The 27,769-nt window shown below is 34.6% G+C and overlaps 1 protein-coding gene across 10 annotated transcripts in view; it reads left to right on the top strand.

The window, feature by feature from the left end:
* Window positions 1–27,769, top strand: part of Akap9 (A-kinase anchoring protein 9) — a 130,390-nt gene that overhangs the window by 13,359 nt on the left and 89,262 nt on the right. For 8 of the 10 annotated variants that reach the window (XM_069996454.1, XM_069996457.1, XM_069996460.1 and 5 more), the window contains 8 exons: window positions 8,447–8,692; window positions 10,220–10,264; window positions 12,917–12,970; window positions 13,325–13,492; window positions 14,865–15,020; window positions 16,977–17,174; window positions 18,898–21,276; window positions 25,172–25,385. In XM_069996454.1, coding sequence (XP_069852555.1) covers window positions 8,447–8,692; window positions 10,220–10,264; window positions 12,917–12,970; window positions 13,325–13,492; window positions 14,865–15,020; window positions 16,977–17,174; window positions 18,898–21,276; window positions 25,172–25,385 — 3,460 coding nt within the window. The remainder of the gene's footprint in view (window positions 1–8,446; window positions 8,693–10,219; window positions 10,265–12,916; window positions 12,971–13,324; window positions 13,493–14,864; window positions 15,021–16,976; window positions 17,175–18,897; window positions 21,277–25,171; window positions 25,386–27,769) is intronic. The other 2 variants (XM_069996458.1, XM_069996463.1) reach the window with 1 other exon arrangement.

Raw genomic sequence — 27,769 nt, forward strand, 5'->3', positions numbered from 1 at the left:
TTTAATTCAAATTTTGCCTCACATTTAGCCTTTGCTTTCTTTTCTCACACTATAACCAAATAAAATAAGTCCCACCTCGCTTTCTTTCTGGTTTTCTTGCCTCAATTCATCTTTTCCAGTTGGTTCTGTACATTGTCACTGGATTAAATTTACCTTTCTTTTTATTACTCAGTTCTTTCAGTCTTTCAGAACAAATCCCAGATTTGTTAACCATTTATTTGAGCTTCTACTCTGCAGTCAATGGGAATTTGGACAAGAATCACATCCCTGCCTCTGATATTTTCATATCCTAATAGAGTAGGAAGTTAATCACAAAATAAGTTAAATATTCACAATGAAGTTGCAGGATATGAAAGACAGGGATTCTGCTGAACACAAGTGTTATCTAGATAGTAGACAGAATCATAAACAGTTACAAATAGAGGCTTAATATGATTCTGTCTGAAAAACAGGAGGGATATCTGACTATTTGACAGAAGAGGCTTTCTTGATGGGTATACAGGGAAGCCTTAAAGTAGGGGGAAGAACTAGCCCTTCTCTTGAATGTGTTTAGTCATTCTAGGGAGAATAAGACAGCGTAAGTGAAGTACAGAAGTGTCACAGTTTAACTTCCTGGGTGGAAGGTATACCAGAGTGGTAGTATTGGAGTATGAAGTTAGAAGTAGAGTGTAGTAAGGGATGAGGGTAATGGAGTAGGCCAGGGCTCCATCTTGAATATCCTTGAATCTCATTTAAAGGAAGTTGATTTTTATTCTGTACATTGTGGCATCTATTGATTAGTTCATAAATAATGAGCAAGTTTTACATTTTTAGTAGCTTATATTAGTTATACAAGGGAGATGTTATTGTTACATCTCCACACATTTACACTGTATTCTAATTAGTCTCTTTAATCTCACTCTTCCATCACACTCCCTCCCTACTTCCCCTATTCCCCCCCTCCCAAAAAAAATCCTCAACTTACAGGTATGTGCCATTATGCATAGCTTATTAACTTTTTCCCTCAGCTGACCTTCAGTCCTCCTGATCTTTACCTTCTAAATAGTTACAATTATAAATGTCAGTCACTACACCTTCCAGTTCTGTTCTGATTACCCAGGGTTTTTTTGTGGGGGCTTGAACTCTGGGCTGGGTGCTGTGCCTGAGCTGCTCAAGGCTAGTGCTCGACCAAGGTGCCACTTTCAGCTTTTTCTGAGTAGTTTATTGGAGATAGAGTCTCACAAACTTTCTTGCCCAGGCTGGCTTTGAACTGTGATCCTCAGATCTCAGCCTCCTGAGTAGCTAGGATTACAGGCATGAGCCGCCAGCACCTGGTGAGCAATTATTTTTGACAGGTATAATACTACACTGCATTTTTCTGCACTAATGTGGCCATGGGTCTAATATATCATCTTAGTTTTTTTTTTTTTTAGAGTAAGTATTCTCAAGTTTTGAGGAATAACACCTAATATTCTTTAGTGGGGCCCCTTTGCTGTAAAATTTCATTTGTTTTTGTTTAAACTCATCCAATATTTATTGAGGACCTATCTATAACCAATATCTAGGCTTAGTGTAGATACATTTTGCTTTTGTCTTCCAGGACTTTACTTTGTAGCAATCTATATGAAACAACAAGGCTACATACTGTTAATAACATGGGACTAAAATAATCTTTTGGCAATCTTATTTACTTAGAAGTGATTGATTGTAAATGTTAATTGAATCATTGCACTGTTGAGTCTATATAAGCTGTTTTCCATTTGGGATGATTTAGTAATGGATATTATTTATTGATGTGTTTTTTCAAGCAAGAGTTTTTAGTGTTTCATAATATATCTCCTTGTACAGTTGAAGAAACTGAGCTCTGCTGAATTTAAGTGGTTTGTCCAATGTTAGTCTTTGTACATTTAGCAGTCTAGTACACTTATTATTTGTAATCCACATTCTTTTTGAAATTCAACAAATATTTGTGTTTACTATATGACAAGCAATGAACAACAATAAAGCATGAAACTATTCCTTAGCTACAGAATCTCCTCTCTTCTACTGATCATTTTTTGTGTAGTATGTGTGTTCATCCTGGGCTTAAACTCAAGGCCTTGATGATGTTCCTAAGCTTTTTTGCTCACTTTCCCACTTGAGCATAGCTTTACCTCCAGCTTTTTTGGTGATTACTTGAAGATAAAAGGGTCTCATGGACTTTCTTGCTCAGACTGGTTTTGAACTGCAATTCTCAGATAGCCAGATAGCCTCCTTAGTAGTTAGGATTACAGGCATGAGCTAGTATTGCAGGACTTGATTGTTTTAAGCTCATATATAAAAGAAAAAAATACTGCATTGAAAGATATTATATAGCCTGTAAATAAATTTGGTGACTCAATAATATGGTCTTAAGACCTCTTACTTATTTATTTCTGTAAGTCTGTTTGGCATTTTTTTTGTACTGTTTGCTTTTCAACAGGTTTTTAAAAAATATTTTTATTTGTTTCATTGTTTTTGTTTGAGAGGATCATGCTGTGTTGCTCAGGTTAACATCAAACTCTTATGCCAGCCTTCTAATTAGCTAGGGTTATAGTGCTGAACCTTTTCATATTAGAACATGTGCTTCAGAACACCTTAAAATGTAGCTTTTGGAGCTAGGTGCCAGCGTCGGTGGCTCACGCCTGTAATCCTACCTACTCTGGAGGCTGATATCTGAGGATCACGGTTCAAAGCCAGCCTGGGCAGGAAAATCTGTGAGACTCTTATCTCCAATAAATCACTAGAAAACCGGAAGTGGTGCTGTGGCTCAAGCAGAACAGCGCTCACCTTGAGCTGAAGTGTGCAAGGACAGCCCTCAAACCCAGAGTTCAAGCCCCCCGCCAAAATGTGGCTTTTGTCTTTCTTGCTTTCACTTGCTCTGTATCAGCTATCTATGCAAATGGTCATTATGTCAAGACACTAAAGTTTTGTTGTAATAGTTCATATAATATTCTTGTTTATGGTTCATTAAAGAATATTAAAAAGTTTTAAAGGCAGTATTGAGAAGTCACATATTTAGAATTAATAATTAATGAATTAGGGTTTATTAAAATATTTACAGCAAAAATAAGGAAATCACTATATAGTTACTTAGCTAGTCAATACCACAGAGTCTAGATTCACAATTAAAATATTTTGCATCATTCTCTTTGGGATTTGAATTCAGGGCTTTGTAATTGCTTGGCTTGCTTGTTCTGCTGGTTTCCCACCACTTAAGCCATGCCTCCAGTTGGCTTTTTGATAATCTAGATATGGAATCTCACAGACTTTTCTGCACAGGCTGACTTTGAACTGAAATCATCTGGATCTCAGCCTCCTGAGTTTCTAGATTTGTAGGTTTGAGCCACTGGCACCTACCTAGTATCTTTGGTTTTATTTTTCCTCTACTTTCGTTGGGTAAAAAAAGAACCTTGTTTGGTGATTTTGTTTCTTCATATCTTTAAGGTTAGCATATTGGATTGTGAGGTTTACAATGACCTTGAAGGAAATGAGCTACAAATACACAGAAAGCAAGTTGACACAATGGAATGATATATATGAAGTCATATTCTGTCTTGCCACTTAATAATTGTGATCATCTTTATGTCTCAACCAGCTCCTATGTTCTTAATAGGTTGTTTTCTGCCATCTACCCAAACTCTATTCAATTTAAGATTTTCTAATGTAGACTTTCTTAATACCTATACATTTTGTTCAAAGCCCCTTTTATCACTTGAAATTATACATTTCAGTGTTTATGTTTATATAATTTGTTTTTCCTATTGCATTGGAATTCATAACAGTAGAGAACTCTTGTCTGCTTTATTCACCGCTTCATACCCTGCCTTAACACACTACTGGTTACACAATAGACAAACAATAAATATTTGTTGAATAAATAAGCTTAACATATAACATATGCCCATCTTATATCTTTCACAAATATAAAACTGTACAACTACATCTCATCTGGAAAGCCTTTGAAAAAATTAAGAGTGGTTCTTATACCCTATACTTAGATATATCTAGGAGTATCAAGCTTAAGAAATTGTGCTCAGACCTTTATGTCCCTTGTGTCTCACAAATTAGTGAAATTGGCTTAGACTGAAAAGCTCTCCTGTTAGAATCACATATTTTGACTTATGGCTAATAGAGTTGCTGGCTCATATAGTAAGTACTAAGAATATGCAAAAAAAAAAAAAAACCTAAACCCAAAACACTGCCCCCCCAAACCTAAATGAGTTAGCAGTCGTCTTTTTTTGAAATGACATTAGGAATAAATTGTTAATTTGTGTTTAGACATTCATTTTCTGGTTAGAGTAAGACATTTGTTTGGGATGTGAACCAGCTTTGAAAGATAAATGTATACAGACATAATCTTTCCAGTAAATCTTGCTACTATTTCTGTGACTACATATGTTAACATTTTTATAATTTGCTTCCAAATGGCAAACACAGATGGCCGTAGTATGAATTTTCAGCATGTTTTAGAATAAATGTTTTCTCAGTAGTTTAAAATGCATCATTTCAGTATCAGATGGTTACCTAATTGAGTAGTTTTTAAATTTTTTTTTTGCTAATTTGCCAACTACTTTTGAGATTTAAAATAAATAGCTGTTAGAAATTGAATAAATGATAAGATCTGTGTTTTCTCTCATTTTATCAAACAGGACTCTTGGCAGAAACCTACTCTAGCTATTTTTTTTTCTGAAAATTTGTTTCTTGGAGAAGATTATAGAGGGAAAGATTAATTTCATGTCTTCATGTGCCTAATAACTAGAAATTATTTATTTTAATCTTGAACATACAACTTTTTAAGAGTTGAATTGTATATGCCTTTTATGTTGTCTTGGTTTATCATGTTAAGTGAAGGAGTACTTAAAAACTATTGTTTGGTGGGTGCTAATTTTGCTGTAAAAGATAAATATATTCAGTGTATTTTTATTCTTGAGTATTGTTTTAGTACTGAAAGTTGTAGAATACTTGGAATACTAGTATTCAGAATTTAAATTTTACTATTTTGTTATATACATGTATGTCTAAATAGATGTTGAATATAAACTATATGTAATTTAACAATCAGAATTTTGAATACTTCCATTCTTATCCTGACTTATTCTGTTTTCTAAATTTATTCTAAAGAGATAATGTGCTGCTTCAAGAAGTTACTAAAATATAGAATAAATATTGAGAATGTCATTATTAATATTTTTGGCATTTCATCCTTTCTGAAGTTTCCTTCCTTATTAAATGATGTATTTAGACTTTTAATTCTGTTTACAGATTATGTATTCAGATGTATTTCAGTTTATTTTTAAGAATGAATCTGTTGTCCTTCAAAGTAGTTTAAGCACATTCTAGCAGCTGAATAATGTACAAATAGACACAACTGGTCTTGCACCTGTTCCTCAAGCAGACATAAGTTGAAATAACTAAGTATTTACTTAAATAAGTAGGACCTTTTAAAATATGATATATTTTATAACTAGTGATTAACTGTTTCTTTTCCTTTTTTCCTTTTGAGACAGTTTTATGGGTAGCCCATGCTGGCCTCAAACTCCGAATCCTGCTTACCAGGATTATAGGAGATTACAGTGATACCTGGTGTCATTATCCCTTTTTAATTTATGAGTTAAATGATACCTTCATATAGTAAGTAGAACAGATATATCTTTTTCTACTATAGCAGGTAAAAATAACTATGAAAATACTACATTTTATTTATAGGTAATATATTTTCCACATATTTTGGTAGTTAATAACATCAGCATCATGAACATCATGTTTTAATAAATAAGAAACTGGCCATTTAAAATTTTTCATAGTTAATAGTTATAGCAATTGTAGTTGTATATTCTTTTTAAAAAATTTATTTAGTTTTTGTTTATGTGGTACCAAGGAATCAAACCCAGAGCCTCATGCATGGTAGGCAAACACTCTACCACTAAGCCACATTCCTAGCCCTATTCCTTCTTTTTAATGCACAAGGAAGTCTAGTCCTCTCATTTTTCTCAGGATGATTTAAGTGCGTAAATTAAATTTGGAAATTGTTTATAGTTTCTTATAAAAATTAGAACATTTTTTATTGCATAAAATGAAATTTAATCAGGAAAAAGAAAATTACCTATAATCTCAAATGTAGAGATATACCAAAGGTATATATATACTTTTTCAGAATTTACCTGTGCCTATGTGTAAGGTGTTATTAAAATTCAGGCTACGTATAATTGTTGAAAGCTATGAGTATAAGGTTTGACATGCTTTGTCTTTATTAAAATGTTTAAGCTAGGTGCCAGTAATCCTAGCTATTCTGAAAGCTGAGTAAGATCTGAGGATCATGGTTCAAAGCCAACCTGGGCAGGAAAGTCCCTGAGACTCTTACCTCTAATAAGCCACTCCCTCCCCCCCCCCAAATAAAAAAGCCAGAAGTAGTGAATCAAGTAGTAGAGAGTACTAGCTTTAAACAAAAAAGCTCAGGGACAGCACTGAAGACCTGAGTTCAAGCCCCAAGACTATAAAAAAACAAAAACAAAACTAGGTGTTTAATTTTTTTCTTCTATGAAAATTATAGCACATAAATGACTGGAGGAAGGATTACAAATATAATCATTATATTCAATGTATACTGTGGAAAAATTGAGCTATAATTGAGAATGAAGAAAGGGGTAATTTTGATCAACATGCATTGTACTTATAGCCTAACTTTTGGAATTGAAGCCTCTATGTACAAGTACTTAACAGTAAAAATTTAAAAGTAATTGTACTGCAATACTATTTCCTACTACCCTGTCATAACTATCTTTATTAGCAATAATAGTTTGCACTAATTATTATTTCTTACTAGGGTAATTGAATTCAAGGTGCTCTACTCCTAGCCAATTTTGCTTTAGCTATTTTTCAGATAGATTGTAGCATTCCTGCTTGGGATTGTTCTTAGACCACAGCCCTCCTACTTGTGGACTCCCTCATATCTGGGATTACAGCACATACCACCATAGCCAGCTTGTTTGTTGAGATTGAAGCAGGTAGAGGGAGGAGAGTATAATAACTTGGGTCTAAGTTGGCCTTAAACTATGATCCTTCCAGTCTCTGCCTCTCAAGTGGCTGGAATAATAGATGGGAGCCACTGCTCATAGTCATACTTATTTATATTAAAAAGCACTAAGTATCATTGTAGGAATGCTTTACCTCTCCCAGTTTTCTTCGGATTTTGATAGCTGTGGTTTACGTACTTTTGTCCTATAATCCTTCTAGTACATGTCCATATATCTCAAAGTCTTCAGCAACCTCTAACATTTTAATAATGTATTTATTATTGTTTTTATTTTTATTTCTTTTGAAAAGGAAATGAGATACAGACTGATTTTTAACTTACACAGGATTAAAAGTGTCCATTTAAGATACATTGAAATAAGAAAATACACTAGTTAGCTGGGCACTGGTGGCTCACGCCTGTAATCCTAGCTACTCAGGAGGCTGAGATCTGAGGATTGCTGTTCAAAGCCAGCGTGGGCAGGAAAAGTCAATGAGACTCTTGTCTCCATGAGACTCTTTTATCTTAACCACCAGAAAACCAGAAGTGGAGCTGGTTGCTCAAAATGGTAGAACACTAGCCTTGAGCAAAAGAGCTCAGGGACAGCACTCAGGCCTAGAGTTCAAGCTCCACAACTTAAAAAAAAAAAGAAAGAAAAAAGAAAATATACTAGTTAGAACATACTAAGTAATACAGTAATATATAGGTGGTATTAAGGTGTAACAGAAATCCTAGTTAGATTTGCTGATTATTAAGGGCCTAAGCATCCTAAAGTCTGAAATTTAAATTATTCTTTATTTTTTCCCTCTTATATTTTAGTTACAGTGACCATTTAAAGAGTGTTTTAGCATAGAGTAATTGCTTTTAGTATAAAGTAGAATCCGCAGAAACAGAGTTGGAGCTACTTTGTGTGTGTGTGTATATATATGTTTTCACTTAATCTTAGATCTAGAGATTTTACTGTTCCCAAATAAACACATTTCAATATCTATTTTCTCTGAGTCTACCTAACCCTTGAGCTAATTTCAGACATGACATTTTCAGTTTTCACCCCTAATTTAGATGGGACTAGTTTTTTTTTTTTGGGTGTGTGTGTGTGTGTGTGTGTGTGTGTGTGTGTGTGTGTGTGTGTGTGTGTGTGTGTGTGTGTGTGTGTGTGTGTGTGTGTGTGTGTGTGTGTGTGTGTGTGTGTGTGTGTGTGTGTGTGTGTGTGTGTGTGTGTGTGTGTGTGTGTGTGTGTGGTTTGTTTGTTTTTGCAGTATAGTTAGACATCATGTTAAAGACTGTAGTGGTTGTCCTTTACTTTTCTCTTCTTTTAGGTTGAACTTTGAAAAATCATTTATTCATAGCTTTGATCCCAAAGCTGCTTTATTCTTAATAACAATAAAGATCACTTGAGGATAATAGCACTTTCTTTTTTTTTTTTTTCTGTAGCTTGCCCAGTTTCGACAAAGAAAAGCTCAATCTGATGGGCAGAATCTTCCTAAGAAGCAGAAAAAAAAGAGAAAAGTCTCAAGTTGTAAGCATGATGTGCATGGTTTGAGTATTGATCAACAGAGTGATCAGATATATATAAATAGTTCTCAGGAGGTAGAATCAACTATGACTCCTGATTCCAGCATAATGAGAACTTTGCACAGTGGAGGAATTGTCAAGCATGACCAGCTCTACTCTGCTGAGGTAAGTATCCATTCTGATTCTGAAACCTTAAGAGCTCTAAATGGAAAGTAGTTGCAATTCAGTTGTAGTTTTTGTATTCTTTTGCAAATTTAAGTAGTATGACAGCTAAATAGACCTAAAATATGCAATAACTCTTGAGAGTAAGTTTGTGAGAGAAATTGTAGTTGGATTAGGATGATGAGTGGATCAAGGCTAGGTAAAGAAAAAAGATAAATTGCTTAGAAGGAAAAGGCAGATGTTGATAATTATTTGGATTATTCTATGACATATTTATTTGAAAACAGCAAGACTAGCATATGAAGGGATTTAAACTGTGTTGAGAAGGTCAGGATAAGCTGGACAGCAGTGATTTATACTTGTAATCTTGGCTATTCAGGAGGCTGAGACTTCTAGTATCACAGTCTGAAATTGCCCTGGGCTGGAAAGTCGGCAAGACTCATCTCCCACTAACTAATTTGGAAGTGTGGCTCAAGAGTGCCAGCTGTTAGCAAGACAGCCCTGCAAAAGTATAGGACTTTAGTTCAAATCCTGAAACTGACACACAAGAGAGGGGGAAGGAGGTGTCAAGATAGAATGGAAGGCAGTTTCTCTTGCAGAAAAATAAGAATACAGTGTAAAAAGAAAGATGAAAAGGCATGGGTAGCTGAAACAAGAGGGCCTTAAGTTTAAGGTACATGCTATTGAGCAATTTTTTATCCTTCAAATACAGGGAATTCCTGTCATCTGCCCTGTATGCTGAATTAGTGGATATTGAGCCATTTCTCTTAGGAGAAATCAGAATTAGTTTCCTAGGAGCCATGGAATATTTTATCAGCTATTTGATACAGTAATTTCATTTTATATGTATTTGTATATCTAACTCTCTCCTTATTCATTATTACCATTAAACTGTAGTTAAAGAATCAATAATATACATTAATGAATCAGCCATGTATATTAAGAAATAGAAACATAAACCTATATCACAAAAAAAAATATAAGCAAAGCTCATCCTAATACACATTTTCTTCCTAAAGTACATCACAACCTTTCTACTCCTAGGAGCACTATGACAGCATTATACTTTGTGGTCATTTTACACAGTGAATGCCCAAGTTAGCCTATTGTATATTTGGGAGGATAGAGATACAAGGATTAGAGTAATGGTATTCTCCTTGGTGCTCTTGGCTTATAGATCATATGTACTGTGTATAAGAACACACATGGAATATGGTCTCATACATGTGGAACATTCCTCTTGAGAATACTATCTTTAGAAAAATGCTTTGATACATTTTATATGCTTTATTTAGCCATGTAATTTATTAAGTAAGCACAAGTTGTACAAATCTGAATGTTCTTTGTTAGACTTTTAGTAGTATTTTATGTGATGTTTAGAATTTTATGTGAGTTTTCTAATATAGCTTAGTAAAGTTATGTGAGTTTTCTAGTATAGCTTAGTTAGTTTTCTAATAATAGCTTAGTAAAGTATGATACTTAGCAGTTTTAAAAAGTCATGATTATAATAGGTTTTTACTTTTGTTTTAGCCAGAAAGTGAAATTTCAACCACAGCAGATGATTATAGTTCAGAGGTAAGACTTCATAACATCTTACATTTTAAACAAAATTGATGTTCTATATTATTGAAAATATTAGTTGGTATTTTATGTCTTGTAAATTTACATGATTCTATTGTATTTTATGAATATAACAATGTAAATAGAAAACACGCAGATGTATTTTACAATGACATCTTTTTTACAGATTGTTTGCTTGGTCTTTAATTAGAGAACCAGTTTTTGTTTCTGGAAAAGTAATGATATTGGATTTTTTAGTACACATAACCATAACAAAGTATCCTCATTTAGTATAGTAGAAATTTTGTCAGATATTTTCTTTGGAGTATATGCTTTACTTTTTTTTTAAATTTGGAGTGAAACATTTTATAAATGCTTGAATTATAGTTAACAATACAAGTTTGTCTATTGAAATTAATGTTGTAACAATTATTTTAGGTTGTAAACTATAATTAGCTTTTTGGGAATATTTCTATATGTATTGGTAATATAATATATCATTTTGTTATCTTATTTTAGATGTGATTGTCATTTCTTGACAATCATATTGGAGTTAGAGGATATGGGAAATTATTCCATTCTGTCTCATCAACTTAATGTATTCCTGAGTCTCAATTTATTGTAGGTTTCCAAAATAAGTATCTGACTTATATTAGTTATATAAAGTTGTGCCTAGGGGAAGTATCTTGATTTAAAATTTTTCAGAATCTGCTTTTGTGACTTCAAATTTAATGTTTATGTATAGTATTAGAAATTCTTGTTACAATGAGACATTCTTTGCCTAAATTTTTAATTAAACTAATGGAGATTATGAAATTTTAAAAAATATATTGAAATTTTTTATTCATGACATCTATGATGTGTTTCAAAATAATGTATAAATGGAATTTAATATAAGCATTAAAGATAAAATTTAGAATAGTATTTATCAAACTTGTTAACAGTGGTTCAGCAAGAAATATATTTTGCATATGTATGTAATTTCATATAATATAGTTACATCTATGTGGTTATATATATGAATAATCCATGAATAAAGACATACATACACACATATGTTTTTCAAGCAAGCCTTACTTTTATAGTAGAGCTTATACTGTGATACTTTTTCTTAACTGCCTTACAGTTTGGGGAAAACAGTGATTTAGAAGATTACATTGAAAAAAATTATGACTAGTTGTAATCACAAAGCATAATGATGATAAAAATCAGTGCTTGAGAGTCTTCTGCTGGTGATCCTTTACTGTATGTACAATTCCAGTGATCCCAATTGGCTGGGGTATTGAAGTAATCCTCTGCTGTAAAGAATATCAGATATAGGCTGGACACAATAGCTTATATCTAACATATCAGCTACTTGGAGGTATCCAAGCAAAGCGAATTGAAATTTAGAATTATTTAACTTGGAAGGTATTAGTTTATTTTAATAATCATAATAGAATATTGCCTTTTAAGAATTTTCACTAACCTCTTTAATGTGTTGTAAACGTTTTTTTTTTTTTCCCTTAGATTTTTTTCTCTCTCTCTTAGAAATTATCCTTAGGATTAAAGCAAAAGAATCAAACTTGGATTAAGAAGACATGATTAGGATTTTCAGTTTTGAAAGTATGGCCTATATGAATAAATTCTAATTCTAGGATTTTACACATTTCAGTAGTAACAACTTAATTATCTTAGATTCTGTTACTATAGAATTGTGACCAAGATAAGGAAAGAAATAGAGTTGAGTTTTATATTGGTAATGGGAAAGAGGGAATTAAGTAGACTGATTGAGCTGAGATTAATTTCCCACTAGGTACATTGGAAAAATATTCTATGATTCTTTCTGTTACTGCAAATCATTGTAAAGAGACAGATGATGATGTATTTTTGAAAAAAAAAAACAAAAAACTCCATACTTTTCAGCTTTGGCATGATTATCCAAGATGAAAGTACTACGACTAGTCTCAAAGGAATGTTCTTTTTTTTTGGGGGGGGGGGTTGTTCCGGTTGTGTGGGGCCTGAACTCTGGGCCTGGGCACTCAGCTGTCCCTCAGCTCTTCAGCTCAAGGCTAGCGCTCTGCCATTCGAGCCACACTGCCACTATTGACTTTTTTCTTTTTGCTAATCTGGTGTTGAGGAATCAAACCCAGGGCCTCATGCATTCAAGGCAAGCGCTCTACCTCTGAGCCACCTTCCCAGCCCCCCAAAGGAAAGTTCTTAGAAGAATGTTTTTCTTTTCATTCTCTCCAATTCCTTGGCTTGCTTGCCAGCCTTCAAGGAATTTATACCAGTAAATTACCTTACTGGAAAATGTGGAAAAATAATTACTCAGATTATTTTAAGAAAGCAGTTTTGTAGAAAAGGATCTAGTAACTTGAGGGTTATAATTACCTTCTAAAAACCAATAGAATCTGCACTTAGAATTTTAAGTCATTTACATGAAAAACTACAGTATAGTGGCTTGCATTTGTAGACATTCAGGTGTGTGAGGAATGATTGGCATTTGAAATGGTCATATGTTTTTGGATATGTCAATAAATTTAAACAATGTACCTGTTTGTTTTTTGTTTTTTTTTAACCAATGAGGCATTTTTTTGCTAGCCATAAGAGATAGATATAGTTAGAATGTTGTTGCTAGGTATATTAAATTCAGTTTAAGATCATCACAGACTTGTTTTTATACAGGTAAATGGTTGCAGTTTTGTGATGAAAACAGGAAACCCCACAAATTTATTAAGGGTACAGTATTCAAAACTACTTATGATACTAATGTTTTATACTACTTAAGATCATCTGGCTTACTAACAGCTTTTTCCTGCATGTTCTTCTTTGGGTGTAGAATTTCTAAATGCATTTAATATTTAGCAAAACAAAATTATCTACTTTTTGTTATATAACAGTTGTAACAGAATTTGCAGTTATTATCTTTATGCTCTTAAGATCTATATCAGAACAAAGTAGATTTCCATTTAAGTAAACTTCCAGAAGGTGAGTGTGTGTAAAGTAGACCTTGATAATGAATTCAGTACTTGAATCCCTCTCCCTGTGGAATGTTGCTAGTACTGAATTATTAAAAGTCTTGGGTTGATTTAGGAAGAAGAATTTGGTGTTGATTCTTACTCTGAACAAGGAGCACAGTACGGTCATACTCAAGTAGAGATGATGGAAAATGAATTGGCTGGAAAACAGCATGAGATTGAAGAGTTAAACAGAGAACTGGAAGAAATGAGGACCACCTATGGGACTGAAGGACTGCAACAGGTATGTTCACCTTTTGTGGCTATTATTTTCACAACTCACAGAAACAGGAAATTTGAGAAATAGTGTAATAGAGTATTTCTCTCTCTTTATTTCTTCTCTTTCCTTCATTTTCCTTCTCTTCCTTCCTTCTCTCTTTCTTTCTCTCCTTCCTTCCTTCTCTTTCTCTCTCTTTTTCTTTTTCTTTCTCTTTCTCACTCTCCTTTCCTCCCTACCTCCCCCCTCCCTTCTTTTCTTTAATTTTCTTTTCTTTCCTTTTGTTTTGTACTGGAGCTTCAGCTCAGGGCTTGGCTCTTTTTGCTCAAGGCTAGTGTTCTACCAGTTGAGCTATGTCCAGCTTTCTGGCTTTTTTGGTTAATTGGAGATAAAGAGTTTCACATACTTTTCCTGTCTGGGCTGGCTTTGACCTGCAATCCTCAGATCTCAGTCTCCTGAGTAGCTAGGATTACAAGCATGTGTACCACTGATGCCCAGCATGTACTCTTTAAAACTAGTGCTTTGTTGTTTTTATTGTTGTTTGCCAGCCCTGGAGCTTGTACTCAGGCCCCATGCTCTTGCTTTCCTTTTTCAGTCAAGGCTGGCACTCCACCATCTGAGCCATGCCCCCAATAGTCTCTTGGATTTGTTTGCCCTGTCTTGTTTTAAGCCTTAATCCTTGGATTTTAGCCTCTTGAATAGTTAAGATTATAGGCGTGGGCCACCAGTGCCCAACTAAAGAAAGGGTTTTAAAATGTTAACATTACTTCATAATTTCTGTCCTTGTACATAACATGATCTACTCCATTTAAAACTAGAATTCTATTACCAGGCCTTTTTAAAAAAACTTTATATACTAGCTAGAATTAAATCAGTAAGCAGATGTTTTTCTATTCAGCCTGAGAGAAAGTAACAAGCCAAAAAAAGCCATTATGATTATAAGGATGTCAGTGAGTCCTTGTAAATAATTGCTGTAGTTAGAGTGACATCTCTTGTCCAAGCCAGTTAGTTATGAAACCAAGATAAGGAACACTGATGAAAATGATGACAGAGAGCATACTTCAGTTTTAGCCTCTTCAGAGACAAGTTGGGATGAAATCTATGAGTGTTATCTATTAGCAGATTGAGGAGTCACAGAATGTAAAAAGGTTTGTTCTCCTAGAATTAATTGCATGAAAAAAGCCAGATTAAATGTATCTTTTTCCTTAATGCAGGTAACTTTTTTTAAAGTTGATTTAGAAATAAATCAGTTTTAGCAAACTAATAGCATTCAAATATGGAAGGTTGTTTAAAAGTTATAAAAATTCACCAGTGTCTTTTGAGTATCTTATTTTTGAAGACCAACACTTTACTTAAAAAATTAAGTCTAGCACTTGTTCTTTTCACTTGTTTTCTTTAGTTACAAGAGTTTGAAGCTGCCATTAAGCAAAGAGATGGTATCATAACCCAGCTCACCACTAATTTACAGCAAGCAAGAAGAGAAAAGGATGAGACAATGAGAGAATTTTTAGAGTTGACAGAACAAAGTCAAAAATTACAGATTCAGTTCCAGCATGTAAGTACTATTAAAACAAGAATATTAGTACTGGTTTATTTTTTTTCCCCACTTTCCAGACAGACTTAAATTGGTTAGAAAGCCATTTACTTGTTTTTTTTATATTAGCTCATTCTTTAGTACGATACTTACTGAGAGGTTTGCTGTTACTATTTTCTTTGTTCTTCCCTGTCTTTGTTTTGAAATGACACAGTATCTTACCAGGCTGATTTAGAAAATTTTCGTAGACATAAACCTTTTATTACATCCTCCCTGTGCCAACCCAGGTATGGTTTTGTTTTAGTTAGGTCTAGTTTAGTTGGTAGCTCAACTGAATGAATTGTTTATTTTTTTGAGAGTTTTAACAAGGGTTTATTGTAATATAACAGGCAAAAGTAGTGAAAAATAGAAAAGAGATGAGAGTTAAAGTCTCCTCGATTTTCTTTCAATTAGAGCTACAGGTTTTGTTTGTTTGTTTTTTCCCTTTTGTCTATACTGGGGCTTGAGCTCCAAAGACAGGGAAGAACAAAGAAAATAATAACAGCAGACCTCTCAGTAAGTAATATAATAAAAACAAGTAAACCATCCTTGTTGGTTCTCTACACTTGAGCCATACTTCCACTTCTGGCTTTTTGCTTGTGAATTAGAGACTAGAGTCTCTTGGATCTGTCTGCCTAAGCTGGCTTTAAATGGCTTTGAATGATCAGATCTCAGCCTCCTGAGTAGCTAGGATTGTAGGGCTGTCACCAGTGCCTGGCTAGTAACCTTTTTTTTTTGTTTTTGGTCGGTCATGGGGCTTGAACTCTGGGCCTGGGCGCTGTCCCTGAGCTCTTCAGCTCAAGGCGAGCGCTCTACCACTTGAGCTACAGCGTCCCTTCTGGTTTTTCTGGTGATTTACTGGAGATAAGAGTCTCACGGACTTTCCTGCCTGGGCTGGCTTTGAACTGCAATCCTCAGATCTCAGCCTCCTGCATAGCTAGGAGTACAGGCATGAACCACCAGTGCCTAGCAACTAGTAATCTTTTTTTCTTTTGATTTTTAATTTTTAATTTCTAGGAATTATTAATAGTTTAAGGGAATTCATTGTAAAATTTTCATAAAAAGTAATTTTACTTACCCGTGTATTATACCTTAATCATTTCTATGGATTTTATTTCTTGCTTTTTGAGATTGTAGCATATAAATAAATAAAAAGACAACTAAGTAACTGTGCCAAAACTTTCCCAGGCTTTGGTTTGACTTGTTATCTGACGTAACTGTGATAATGAATATACCTTGGTATATGTCTAGATATAGCATTAACTACATTTTCAGAATTGTATTTTGAACAAATTCACTTTCACTATATGTTCTTAACCTTGCTTTTTCCAACACCTCTCCAAACAGTGTTTGGTTGTTTTCATTATGGTATCTTCATATATAAACTTCCCCATCCTATCCCAGTACTCTTCCCCTCTCCACTAAGTTTCTCTCCCCCTACTCCTCCCGTAACACTCATGTTTTATTGTTGTTATTACTGTCATTTTGACACAGATTCTAAATATGAGTGAAAGCATGAGATATTTGTCTTTTTGAGCTCAGTTTATTTGTTAGAGCCACAGGAATCTAATTGCATTAATTTGAAATAGCCTCAGCCAAAGGGAAGAATATAATCTTACAGAATTTATGAATAAAAATAAAGCCAGGCCTTTGAATGTAATTGGAACTAGAATCTAGAAACTTACTAAGAATCCACAAGGTACTGTCATCAGGCCCCACTTGTCTTTGCATGTGTATTTGTTTCCTTACTGGACATACTTTCTCTGACTTGTCAAGTAAAAATCTTTTATAGTGCAGTCAGTCATGGTAACATGTTTGTTGAAATCTCAGGCCTATAAAACAGAGTTCCCAGATAGCCATTGTGGATTGAGTGCTACACTAAAAGATGTCTAGTCTGTAGTTGCTCCAGAATTAATTTGAGATTTCTCTGTTTTCAAGTTACAGGCTAGTGAAACTCTGAGGAACAGCACCCATAGTAACACTGCTGCAGATTTACTACAAGCCAAACAGCAGATCCTTACTCATCAACAACAGTTGGAAGAACAAGACCATCTATTAGAAGATTATCAAAAGAAGAAGGAAGACTTTAAAATGCAGATTAATTTCTTACAAGAGAAAATTAAAGTATATGAAATGGTATACTAATTTTAAAAAAGACTACCAACTTGTAGTATCTTTGAAATTTTAAAGCTTTTTATGCATGTAACATAAACTTTATAATTAAGAAACAGTATTTGATCAAAGATAGTTCTACTTAGACCTGTGTTAGCAGAATCAGATGTTAGGTAACAGTAGGCTGAGATAAAATGATGTATCCATTTCAAAGCAATAATGTTCTTACTGATAGATTCAAATTCTTTTTTTTTTTTTTTAGATTCAAATTCTTAAATGCTATTTTCTGTTATTCCCATGACTGCTTTCTACATTAGGTATGATTTTTCTAAAGGACCAGAATTCTCAGACTAATGGTACATTGGTCTTCTGTGGGCTGTACTTGGTCACTGCAAGGTTTCTGTCTAAGACTTCTCCTTTTTTAAGTCTTTTGTCTTTTGACATTCTTTCTTTACATGTGTTAATAATACATTCATTCAAGGTATCTTTAAGTACTTTTACCAAGGACTCTTCTCTTGCTTATACTTTGATCATTTCTATGGATTTTATTTCTTGCCTTTTGAGATTGCAGTGTTTATATAAAAAGAAACTAACTGAGCCAAAACTTACCCAGGCTTCCGTTTGACTTGTTACCTGATATAACTGTGATAATGAATATGCCTTGGTTTATGTCTAGACTTAGCATTAAGTACATTTTCAAAATTGAATTCTAAATAGAAACTGGGAAAAGTGTCTTCTGTGTTTTAAAAATTTCTGTGTAAACAACAAGTCTAGGGTTGAGTTGATCTTCCATAAGCACTTTAGGTGACTTAGATATTACTTGTGATATGGACAGTTAAACATTGCATAATAAACTTCTGATTCATCTATGTACCCATGGGTGCAGTTAAGGTAGACCCATAGTAATCTTTTTTTGTTACTGTTATTTTTATAGTGCTTGTTAGTAGAATACCTTTAAGTTCCTAGAGTCCATGCGAATACCTGGATTCATTTTTTACTCAGAGAGAATCCAAAGAGTATGTAATAATATAATTAGCTATTAAAATACTAAGTATTTGCCTAATACAATGACTCATGCCTGTAGTCCTAGCTACTCAAAAGGAATAGATCAGCAGGATCACAGCTTGAGGCTAGCCTGAGGAAAAAAGTTACCAAAACCCCATCTCAAAAATAAAAACAAACGCTGGGTATAGTCACACTTCTCTTTTATCCCAATGGAGGCATAAAATAGGAAGACTACAGTCCAAGCTGGCAAGAAAAGCAAATCTACATGAAAAATAACTAAAAAATCAAAAAGGGCTGGAGTGGTAGATTGCCTTCTCTGAGTTCAAACCCTGTTACTACTGACGAGAGGAGGTGGGCATTTGATTAGTTAGAAAAATGAAATAATACTGGTTTATTTAGGGAAATTTTAGTCTGACTAGATTTTGTTTTGTATAGCAGTACTGGATTGAATTCAGGGTCTCATACACATTGGGCAAGTCAGACTATGTTTATAGGTTTAAAATTGTAATCATAACAATTTAAGAGATTTTTTTCTTTTCAGGTAGGCTAAAATTGTTGTATTATTTGCTTGCAAGTAGTGTCTAGGTACACAAAATTAGGTGTCATTGCTATGGGAGAAACTGGGGCAAGTCTAACAATTTTTTAGAATTATGTAAAAAGGAGATTTCTATCTGTTTTAATAATGAAGGTAAGCAATATTAGTGGCCAAAGTGCTTATATTTTCCTGTTTTTGTTTCTAAAGGAACAAGATAAAAAAATAGAAAACACAAATAAAAAAGAAATACAGGAAAAAGATGCAATCATTGAAGCATTAAATACAAAAATAGTAGAAGAAGAAGGAAAAAATATTGAACTCAAAGATAAAGTAACAGCTACTGATAAGTTACTGGGAGAATTACAGGAACAAGTTGTACAGAAGAACCAAGAGATAAAAAATATGAAGCTAGAGCTGACTAATTCTAAGCAAAAAGAAAGACAGTGCTCTGAGGAAATAAAACAGTTAATGGGGACAGTTGAAGAACTTCAGAAGAGAAATCATAAAGATAGCCAGTTTGAAATTGATACAGTACAAAGAATGAAACAAGAAACACAGAGAAAATTAGAACAGCTCCGAGCAGAGTTGGATGAGATGTATGGACAGCAGATAGTACAGATGAAACAAGAATTAATAAAACAACATATATCACAGTTAGAGGAACTTAAAATACAGCATAAGGGAGAAATGGAGAATGTTTTAAAAGCACATTCAAATATTACAGTTAATGAAGATCAAGTAAATTTAATGAATGTGGCAATAAATGAACTAAATATAAAGCTACATGATACTAACTTTCAAAAGGAAAAACTCAAGGAAGAACTAGGGGTAGTTTCAGGAGAAAAGTCTACTCTACAGAGACAGCTTGAAGATCTTCTTGAAGAATTGAGCTTTTTAAGAGACCAAATTCAGAGAGCTAGGCAGACAATAGCTGAACAGGAAAGCAAGTTGAATGAAGCATATAAATCTCTTAGTACAGTGGAAGATTTGAAGGCTGAAATTGTTTCTGCATCAGAATCCAGAAAGGAACTTGAGGTAAAACATGAAGCAGAAGTTACAAATTACAAGATTAAACTTGAAATGTTAGAAAAAGAAAAGAATGCTGTGTTAGACAGAATGGCTGAATCACAAGAAGCTGAATTAGAGAGACTGCGAACACAGCTCCTATTTAGTCATGAGGAAGAACTTTCCAAATTAAGGGAAGATTTAGAAATTGAACATCGAATAAGTATTGAAAAACTTAAAGATAATTTAGGTATTCACTATAAGCAGCAGATAGATGGCTTACAGAATGAAATGAGACAAAAGATAGAAACTATGCAGTCTGAAAAAGATAATTTGATAACTAAACAGAATCAATTAATTTTGGAAATTTCAAAACTAAAAGATTCACAGAAGTCCCTTGTGAATTCAAAATCAGAAGAAATGGTCCTTCAAATCAACGAACTTCAAAAAGAAATAGAAATACTCAGGCAAGAAGAAAAGGAAAAGGGTACTCTTGAACAAGAAGTTCAAGAATTACAACTTAAAACTGAATTCTTGGAGAAACAAATGAAGAAAAAAGAGGATGATCTTCAAGAAAAATTCACACAACTTGAAGCAGAGAATAGCATTCTTAAAGATGAAAAGAAGGCCCTTGAGGACATGTTAAAAACTTATACTCCTGTTAACCAAGAAGAAAAATTAGTTTTCATAGATTCCAGTAAGTCTAAATCCAAAGACTATAGCTGGCAGAAAGAAATACAGATACTTTCAGAGGAAAATAAGGACCTCAAACAACAATGTATTCATCTAAATGAAGAAATAGAAAAGCAAAGAAATACGTTTTCTTTTGCTGAAAAAAACTTTGAAGTTAACTATCAAGAGTTACAGGAAGAATATGCTTGCCTTCTTAAGTTAAAAGATGATTTGGAAGACAGTAAAAGTAAGTTAGAGTTGGAGTATAAAAGTAAGCTTAAAGCACTTAATGAAGAGCTTCATTTACAAAGAATAAATCCAACTGTGATGAAAATGAAAAGCTCCATGAGCTTTAGTGAAGACAAAACTTTTATTTCTGAGCCGTTGGAAATTGGTGAGGTTGTTGAGAAAGATACAACAGAGCTCATGGAAAAACTTGAAGTGACCAAGCGAGAAAAATTACAGCTGTCAGAAAAACTGTCTGATATTTCTGAACAACTGAAACAGAAACATGTTGAAGTTAGCTTTCTAAGTGAAGAAGTTAAGTCTTTAAAGCAAGAGAAGGATCAAGTTTTATTGAGATGTAGAGAGCTAGAAAGCATAATTAACCACAACAGGGTAGAAAATATAAACATGTGTGATGTTCAGTTAAGTGTTTTAAAAGATGGAGATGTGACAATGACAAGTGGGGATTCTGGAAGACTGATTTCTAAACTAAGTAAAGATTTTGGTGCAGAATCAAAAGTAATAGAAGATAAAACGCCTTCTGAAAATACTGCTGTTAGAAAGGAAGGCAAGCAAGAACCATTATTTTCCCCATTATTAATAAATGAATTGTTGCCTGGATCAACTGAACCATTGGAAAATGATAAACTTCAGCAGGAACTTCATTTACTTCAATCAGAACAGGTATGTTTATTTATATTTAATAAAGCACATTAAAATATATTTCTAACTAAATTAGTTAGAAACAAATTCATATCCCATAAGAGAATAAAAATTAACCCTTTCATTTGAACCCATCTTTATCGTGTAACTACGTTTCTTAAACATTGTTGCCTGACTTTTAGTTAATGTTATATATTTTATTCAGAAAATAAAACATACTAATTGTTTTAGTTTCCTGAGGACTAATGTTGAAATAAGTTTATTGAGAATCTCAGCTTTTTAAAGTTAGTAACTTTATAGAGTAGTTACTTTATACTATTTTTTTCAAGACTCCAAAAATGTAAAGAACTCTTTAAGATTTTTACTGTTCTCTACATAGTTGTTCATTAGTTATGAAATTATATTTCTCTGGGGAAATGAAACATTAAGTAATAGAGTTCTCTGAGTCTTATTATATCTGAAGAGGAAAAACACTATTAACTCTAAATATAGTGAAAGGAAATAAAGACTGCATATATTGAGCAATAAAAACATTCCTGATAATTTATATTTGCCAGATATTGACATTAGAAATAACAAGAAAATCTAGTGTCTGCATTATAATTTATAAACACATAAAGACACACAGCCTTTATATGTTTATAAATACATGAAACAAATACTTTTGGATGTCTTACCAGTATGAGTATAGTGGTGAATGAGAGAGAGGGGAGTTTCTATTCTCAAGAGCATAACTTCTAGTGCAGGAAGTAGATAATAAATAAATGGGAAACAAGTAGAGTGGTTAGAAATGGTGATCAGTTCCCTAAAGAAATAAAGCAGAGGGGCTGGGAAGGTGGCTCAGTGGTAGAGCGCTTGCCTTGCATGCATGAGACCCTGGGTTCGATTCCTCAGCACCACATAAGCAAAAAAAAAAAAAAAAAAGCTGGAAGTGGTGCTGTGGCTCAAGTGGTACAGCGCTAGCCTTGAGCTGAGGGACAGCGCCCCGGCCCAGAGTTCAGGCCCCATGACCAGACCCCCCCCCCAAAAAAAAAGAAAGAAAGCAGAAACTAGGCATCAGTAGCTCATACCTGTAATGCTAGCAGCTTCTTAGGAGGCTGAGATCTGAGAATCCTGATTTGAAGCCACCAGTTCATTATCCACAATAGAAGAAGTGGAGCTGTGGCTCAATTGGCAAAACATTAGCCTTAAACATAAAAGCTCAGGGACAGCCTCCAGGCTCTGAATTCAAGTTCTAGTACCAGTACCAAAAAAGAAAGAGAGAGAGAAGGAGGGAGAGAGGAGGGAGGGAAAAAGGAAGAAAGGAAAGAAAGAAAAAGGAAATAAAGGGGGGAGGGAAAAGAAAAGAGAAAAGAAGGGAAAGAAAGCAGGATGTTAGGGGCTGGGAAGGTGGCTCAGCGGTAGAGCGCTTGCCTTGCATTCATGAGGCCCTGGGTTCGATTCCTCAGCACCACATAAACAAAAAGAAAAAAGCCGGAAGTGGCACTGTGGCTCAAGTGGTAGAGAGCTAACCCTGAGCTGAAGAGCTGAGGGACAGTGCCCAGGCCCAGAGTTCAGGCCCTATGACTGGACCCCCCCCCCAAAAAAAGCAGGATGTTATAATAGAGACTGATGGGTGGTATAGTTTTGAATACAACATTATTTGATATGTCCTTTGAACTGAGATCTGAATCTGTGACAGGGAGGAGCCTATCATGTAGGACTTCGAACCATCCATTGTGAAGCCATGAGTGAGTTTGTAGAAGAGAATGAAGGTCTTTGTAGTTGGCTTAGAGAGGGGCAAAGGAGGAAAAAGAAGCGTTTGAAAACAGAGCAGACCAAATATTAAGAGGACCTAGATTTTAAGTGGGAAGCGACTGGAAAATTTTTATTTCTAATAACATATTTACAGTTATGACCTGATAACATGTGGCAAGTTCTCATTCATCATTACCAAGAGAACTTATGGGTAGAGAGGGGAATAAGAAGTGTATATGTGCAGAGAGAAGTTCACAGAGGAAATGCATCAGTGACTTAGGCATCAGCAACAGAGAGCAGCCTAAATATGCTCAGACTAATGCAAAACCACAAAAATACTTTTGCTATTGGTACTAAGCTTAGCGGTTAAAACATGTTTTATTAAAACCAAAATAAATGTAGCCATAAGGACGTTCTTGGTATTTTTTAACTGAAAATAAATTTGAAATGGTGGTGCAATAATCCTAGCTATTCAGAGGCTGAGATCTGAGAATTGAATTCAAAGTCAGCCTATGCAGGAAAGTCCATGAGACTTTTATCTCCAATGAACTACCAAAAAGCTGCAAGTAGGGCTGTGGTTTCGGTGGTAAAGTGCTAGCCTTGAACAAAAAAGCTCAGGGATAGCAGCCAGACCCTGAGTTCAAGCTCTAGACTAGCACAAAAAAAAATTAATAAACATGGGTAACTTTGGAATACAATTCCAAATTATTTTAGTACTCTTGGGAAATTTGGACAGAAAGAAATCAGCAATCTTCTCAGTGTTCAGATGCATGGAAGATAAGAACAGCAGGACTAATATAAGTGCTTGTTATTTATACTAAGTAAAAGTCATGGATTGAAATGTATTTGTTTAAAATTCAAAGTAATTAGAATGGAAGCCAGTAACTTCAGGAGAAACTGCTACAATGGTCTGCCTACTATACTCCTACTGCTAGAATAATGTCTGACACATAGTAGGCAGTTAACACATTTTTTGGGAGGTGAGGGGGCGGTCCGGTCGTGGGCCTGAACTCTGGGCCTGGACGCTGTCCCTCAGCTCTTCAGCTCAAGGCTAGCTCTCTACCACTTAAGCCACAGCGCCACTTCCAGCTTTTTTTTTTTTTTTCTGCTTATGTGGTGCCGAGGAATCGAACCTAGGGCCTCAGGCATGCAAGGCAAGCGCTCTACCACTGAGCAACCTTCCCATCCCTAACACATTTTTATGAATGAATAAAAGGGACAAAAAAGGAATCAACATAGGTCTTCATGTTAGGAAGATTAAAATAGCTTTTTCTTTTTTTGGGGGGGTCCAGTCATGGGGCCTGAACTCTGGGCCTGGGCACTGTCCTTCAGCTCTTCAGCTCAAGACTAGCACTCTACCACTTGAGCCACAGCGCCACTTCTGGCTTTTTTCTTTTTTTGCTTATGTGGTGCTGAGGAATCGAACCCAGGGATTCATGCATGCAAGGCAAGCACTCTACCACTGAACCACCTTCCCAGCCCCTAAAATAGCTTTTTATAATTTGCTGTTCAGTATTAAGTCTTAATTGACAAAAGGAAAAGATACATAATATCAATAGAAAGATAGTTAATTGTCATAATTCATTGGTATATAAATAAGAAACTAAGAAGATCTACACAAAATGAACCACAAAGCCATAAAGTAAAATAAGTATGAAAAAGCAGACCCAGAAATGTTATGTAAAAGAAATTTCCTGAATTTGTATCAGATTTATAATAATGGTTGCTGGTAGAGAAGAAGTAATGAGAAAGTAGCAGATTGAATTTCATCTCTATAGTGTTTAAATTTTATCTGTAGTGTTTTCTTTCTAAATGAAAAGAGTTGTATTAGGAGTAAGAGATTTGCATTGTGAATAGATTAGTATTTGTTACAGTATTCTTTGCATTTATTGGTATTTAACATGTTTTAAAACAAAAATCAAGTATAAGTCATACTGGTTACAGCAAGTATCAAGTTTTACTATAAAATTTAAATTACGAAAATGTGCTACTTTTCTTGAAAATAGCAAATGGATCAGTGCAACTGAACATCAAGTGAGAAAATAGAATTCAGTTCATTTTGTGAATTTTTAAACTGTAAATTAATGCATTTTCTCTTTATAGTTCACAATATGCAAAAAAGAGTTACATTATTTGTAAGGATGTTCTAACATTTATATATGTATATATTCACTTAAAGAATGATTTAAGGCTACAAATGGAAGCTCAACGCATATGCCTCTCTCTGGTTTATTCAACTCATGTGGATCAGGTTCGTGAATATTTGGAAAGTGAAAAAGATAAAGCTCTTCACAGTCTTAAAGAGGAGCTTATTTCTGCTCAAGAGGAAAGGATCAAGGAAATTCAGAAAATACACCAGTTAGAGCTGCAGAATGTAAAAGCACAAGAAACAGGTAAATAGTTTTTGACTTTTAAATACCATAGAGCTGATATCACTAGAATCCACCATACTATAATTTTATCCTTGTTTCAGAACCAGTAGGAGAAGGTGGCCTGTATTATTTGAGTTCTGAGTTGATTTGTTCATATAATCATTATACATTCATTGAAGTGCTTGGGAAAGGTAATATCCTTGAATCATTTTCCCATCATAATCCATTCAGAAAGCATATATAAAATCAACGGATACATTCTGAAATAGATGAATGGGTAGGAAGAATGGGAGGGGAAAGGAAGGGAAAACCTAGTGCTTCCCGAGTAGATGAGTAGAGGTGGTTGGCAGATATGATTGGGATAGTGATACTCAGTTAAAGTCACAAACACATTCTAACTTTCCTGGAGCAAATTTTCTATCACAGTCTATAACATTTATGAGTTCTGTGAGCTTTGCAATACAGTTATGTCTTCCACATTGGATGGTATGTACATTTCTTTTGTTTTGCATAGCATCAGCTGTTCCCTCTTTCCCATTTGTTCCCTCCCTCCCATCACTGCCATTGAGTCGCTTAGTTCATTTTGGTCAATGTCCAGTGCAACTGATGGGTCCTGCTGTTGTATATTTTTTCCCTGATTCCTTCTAGTTCTGTGTCGTCTTTCTAGTTTTCCTCCGGTGGTTCGACCAGATGAGTGGAAGTTCTTTGTTTCTTAAGTCCTGTTAATTTTGTCATATCACCTAACATTTTGGATTTAACATCCACTTATCAGGGAGACCATGTACCGTTTGTCTCTTTACTCTTGGCTTACCTCGCTCAACATGATTTCTTCTAGCTCCATCCATTTCCCTGCAAATGTCATTATTTTGTCATTTCTAATGGTTGCATAATATTCCATTGTATATAGATACCACAATTTTTGGATCCTTTCATCTGTGGTGGGACATCTGGGTTGTCTCCATATCCTAGTTATTGTGAACAGTGCTGCAATAAACATGGAGGTGTATATGTCCTTGTATACTGGTTCCTGTTGTTCAGGATAGATGCCTAGAAGTGGTATGACTGGGTCATAAGGGAGGTCAATATTTAGCTTTCTGAGGACCCTCCAGACTGCTTTCCAAAGTGGTTGTATAAGTGTACATTCCCACCAGCAGTGTAATAGGGTTCCTCTTTCTCCGCATCCCCTCCAGCATTTGTCGTTGGCTGACTTGAGGATGTGGGCCATTCTGACTGGGGTAAGGTGGTATCTCAGGCTTGTCTTTATTTGCATTTCCTTCACAACCAGGAATTGTGAACATTTCCTCATGTGTTTCTTTGCCATTTTTATCTCTTCTTCTGAGAAATCTCTCTTTAATTCCCTTGCCCATTTAGTAATTGGTTTGTTAGGTTTGGGGGGGGGATTAGTTTCTTGAGTTCCCTGTATATACTGGATATTAACCCCTTGTCTGATATATTGCTGGTAAATATTATTTCCCAATTAGTTGGTTGTCTTTCTAGCTTGGTTGCGATAGCTTTAGCTGTGCAGAAGCTTTTTATTTTAAGGTAGTCCCATTTGTCAAGTCTCTCTCCAATTTGTTGTGACCCTGGAACTCTGTTCAAGAAGTTCCTTCCTGTGCCTATAAGTTCAAGTGTCTCTCCTACTTTGTCCTGAAGTAGTTTCAGAGATTCAGGTTTAATGTTAAGGTCTTTAATCCATTTTGAATAGATGTTGGTGCATAGTGATAGGCTGGGGTCCACCTTTAGTCTTCTGCATGTGGCCACCCAGTTTTCCCAGCACTAGTGGTTGAAGAGGCTGTGTTTCTTCCATTGTGTGTCTTTAGCTCCTTTGTCAAATATCAGCTGACTGTAGGCCTGTGGATTTATTTCTGGATCTTCTATTCCATTGGTCTTTGGGACTGTTTTTGTGCCAGTACCATGCTGTCTTTGTTATTATAGCTCTATAGTAGAGTTTGAAGTTTGGCATGGATATCCCTCCCATGTTGTCTTTATTCCCTAGAATTGTTTTGGCTATTCTAGGTCTTTAGTTGTTCCATATGAATTTTTGGACTGTTTTCTGTATTTCAGAGATGTACGTCATTGGGAGTTTAATAGGAATTGCATTGAATTTGTATATTAATTTTGGCAGTATTGCCATTTTCACTATATTAAGTCTGCCTATCCAAGAGCATGGAAGGTCTTTCCATTTCCTAGTATCTTCTGTAATTTCTTTCTTTAAGTTTCTATAGTTTTCATTAAATAGTTCTTTTATATCTTTGGTTAGGTTAATTCCTAAATATTTTATTTTTTGGGAGGTTATTGTGAATTGGGTTGCTTCCTTTATTTCCCTTTCCGCTTGTACATTGTCAGTCTACAGGAAGGCAACTGATTTTTGTGGGTTGATTTTGTATCCTGCTACTTTGCTGAAG

The sequence above is a fragment of the Dipodomys merriami genome, unplaced genomic scaffold (assembly GCF_024711535.1).
Source record: "Dipodomys merriami isolate MVZ:Mamm:240054 unplaced genomic scaffold, mDipMer1.0.p SCAF_5, whole genome shotgun sequence".
NCBI classification, from domain to species: domain Eukaryota; kingdom Metazoa; phylum Chordata; class Mammalia; order Rodentia; family Heteromyidae; genus Dipodomys; species Dipodomys merriami.